General features: G+C 39.7%; 1 protein-coding gene across 2 annotated transcripts; it reads left to right on the top strand.

Annotated features, from left to right (window-relative positions):
• On the top strand, positions 930-2,078 carry LOC109820591. Of its 2 annotated transcripts, none has more exons than XM_020386750.1 (4): positions 930-1,084; positions 1,176-1,241; positions 1,342-1,419; positions 1,846-2,078. In XM_020386750.1, exons 1-4 carry the CDS (start codon positions 1,043-1,045, stop codon positions 1,963-1,965), a joined length of 306 nt encoding a protein of 101 aa, XP_020242339.1. In that variant the 5' UTR covers positions 930-1,042; the 3' UTR covers positions 1,966-2,078. The 2 variants fall into 2 exon arrangements, with proteins under 2 accessions (XP_020242339.1, XP_020242340.1); XM_020386751.1 differs by having other exon boundaries at positions 1,849-2,078.

Here is a 2,383-nt window from a genome sequence, read left to right on the forward strand (position 1 = left end):
TTTCAAGTTTTACTCTTCTGAAAGCAGAGTATATGAATTTAATTTTCTAAAATACCCGAGGCTGCGTGTTGCGTGGTGCCTCTTAGCTATGCTTAAGGGTTTAATACTCATGGTCCAAAGGATAATGAGGAAGATCTCTCGTCAAATCAGAAAAAGTATTATATTGGTCTCTTAAGTTACAAATGATATCAAATTATGATGACTCTTATTAATTGTAACTAGTCAATTAATTGCTAACTTAATTTTTAATATTTAGTTTAGAAATCGAACTTAAGACCGTGAAAGTCATATTAGAACTTTCTAATTTTATTGATACACTGTAGCTTCATATTTCATTAAAAAAATAATAAAAAATTTAGAAACATGAAAACATTGAAGAAATACACATACCATTTCTCATAAATTTTCTCAAAATTAGTCTCTCAAAGGTCAAATTGTTTTTCGATGTTGACTTAGCTGACTAAGGCAGCTTTTTTCTCCATGCTTAGGAGGGACCTCATTTAAAAAAAAAAAAAAAATTCTCGTAAACTATTTCAAACTGGTCACTCCTATCAAGAGGACCCTATTACCAATTTCAATAATGTAAGGGACTCCTTCAGAATTTTAAAGACCGAAAGGGACTAATATAAAAGAAGAAACCCTAATTAAGGTACATCTGCATCGAATTAAAACATACGGAGACTGCAAGGGGTTATAATTGCCTTTTAGGGGACAAAAACAACTGCAATCTCTCTCTCCATCTCTCTCTCTCTCCCCCCCTTCTCAAAAATCAAGAACGATGACGGCTTCCTCCTCCGCGTCTTCAGAGTTCACCGCCGACGAACTCGAGGCGGCGCAGGCTCTGATTAAGCTAAAGACCACCGACCCAGATTCCACCCTCTCAGGTTTCTTCCCTCGCTGGCTCCAGAAGAAGAAGCGGCTGAAGAGCAGCGAGAGAGGGAAAAGGTTGAGCCCTGACACTCCTCTCGATGTGCCTCGTTCGCCGATAGCCGGCGACAAGAACCCATTTTCTCGCTCGCCTCCTCTGCTTTCGTGTTCGAAGATGGAGTCTTTGAAGAGGAACGGCGACGAGAAACAAGCGGAGGTAATTAATTCGTTAATTAAGGATCTCTCTCTCTCTCTTTAAAACCCTGGAATTTAGGTTAACCTATTTAAGATTATGGTGAATGATGCAGTTGGTGAATAAGAAGAAGGATCAGATGATGAATGCGGTGTCTGCTACTCAACGCAATTTTCAGGAGGTAATAATTTATCCCTTTTTGTTTGCTTTTAGGTTTTATTTTCCTTTTTAATTCATAAAAGGTTTTTTTTTTTTACATTTCTTTTCTTTTTTGGGGTCAGTGTGTGATGGAGGCGGCGAATCGGTACCCAATCTTGGAGGACGATAATTCTTCGTTGAGACGAATTCAATCATCTCAGGTGATTTTTCCTTGTTTTACCCCAGGACAAATTTTTCGGTTAATTAACGAGTAAATTTTACATAACCCTCCTAAAAATTGGCTAACCCTCACAAGTCCCCGCCATCATACTCCCCTAATGGCATAATGAGTTTTCTGAAACTTTATCAAAAGTTTGTTCACATTTTCTAAATTAATGTCGACAAGTTTGATGGTATTTCGAGAAGAACATCCAAAATTAGGACTCGTATATATTTTAAAAGAAATTGAAAATGTTTAGTGGGTGTTTGCGACAGGCCCCAAATTAAGATTAAAGGGTTTAAGTATCATATGTAAAGAGTTTGGTGGGGGTGGCTAAAAGTTTAGATTGGTTACATGGAAATACACCCTTGATTAGATAACAAGAAAGGTTTAAGGTTGTTAACCTAGGTCGTTTACGTTAATGTAGCAGTACAACCAAACACTGGCACAGCAACAGGAGCAACCGCAACCGCTGGAGCTTTTCTCGATGGGCCCCACACACCCGGTGGACCAGTTGCCTGATCTCAACCTGACACCCGCCGGCTGAGGCGGCGGCGATGACGATGGCACCAGCGACCGCGGCGCCGGAGGCGCCGTTGCCTGATCTTAACATGACGCCGCCGGCTGAGGAGTCGGCGACCAGGGCGGATGCGCAGTTGTTAGGCGAGGAGGAGGAGATTGGAGATGATGAGGAGCAAGTCTTGTCGTCTTAAACGTAAGATGAGAGGATACTAGTCCCTTTGCATGTTATAATTATGGCGGTCTTGTATGTTTAGTTTAACTTAATTAATTGTACAAAATTTTTTTGGGATGGGGATGGAGGCTGCTTCATTTATTTTGTATCTAGCTGGTATTAATTTGTGAGAATGGGTACCAAATTGATCATATTAAAGAGTTGGCTTATGTTTTAGATTGGAGTACTTGGGCTTTCATATAAAACTTTTTTTATCACTAAGAAATTAAAT

Source organism: Asparagus officinalis, chromosome 8, assembly GCF_001876935.1.
Source record: "Asparagus officinalis chromosome 8, Aspof.V1, whole genome shotgun sequence".
Classification (NCBI taxonomy): domain Eukaryota; kingdom Viridiplantae; phylum Streptophyta; class Magnoliopsida; order Asparagales; family Asparagaceae; genus Asparagus; species Asparagus officinalis.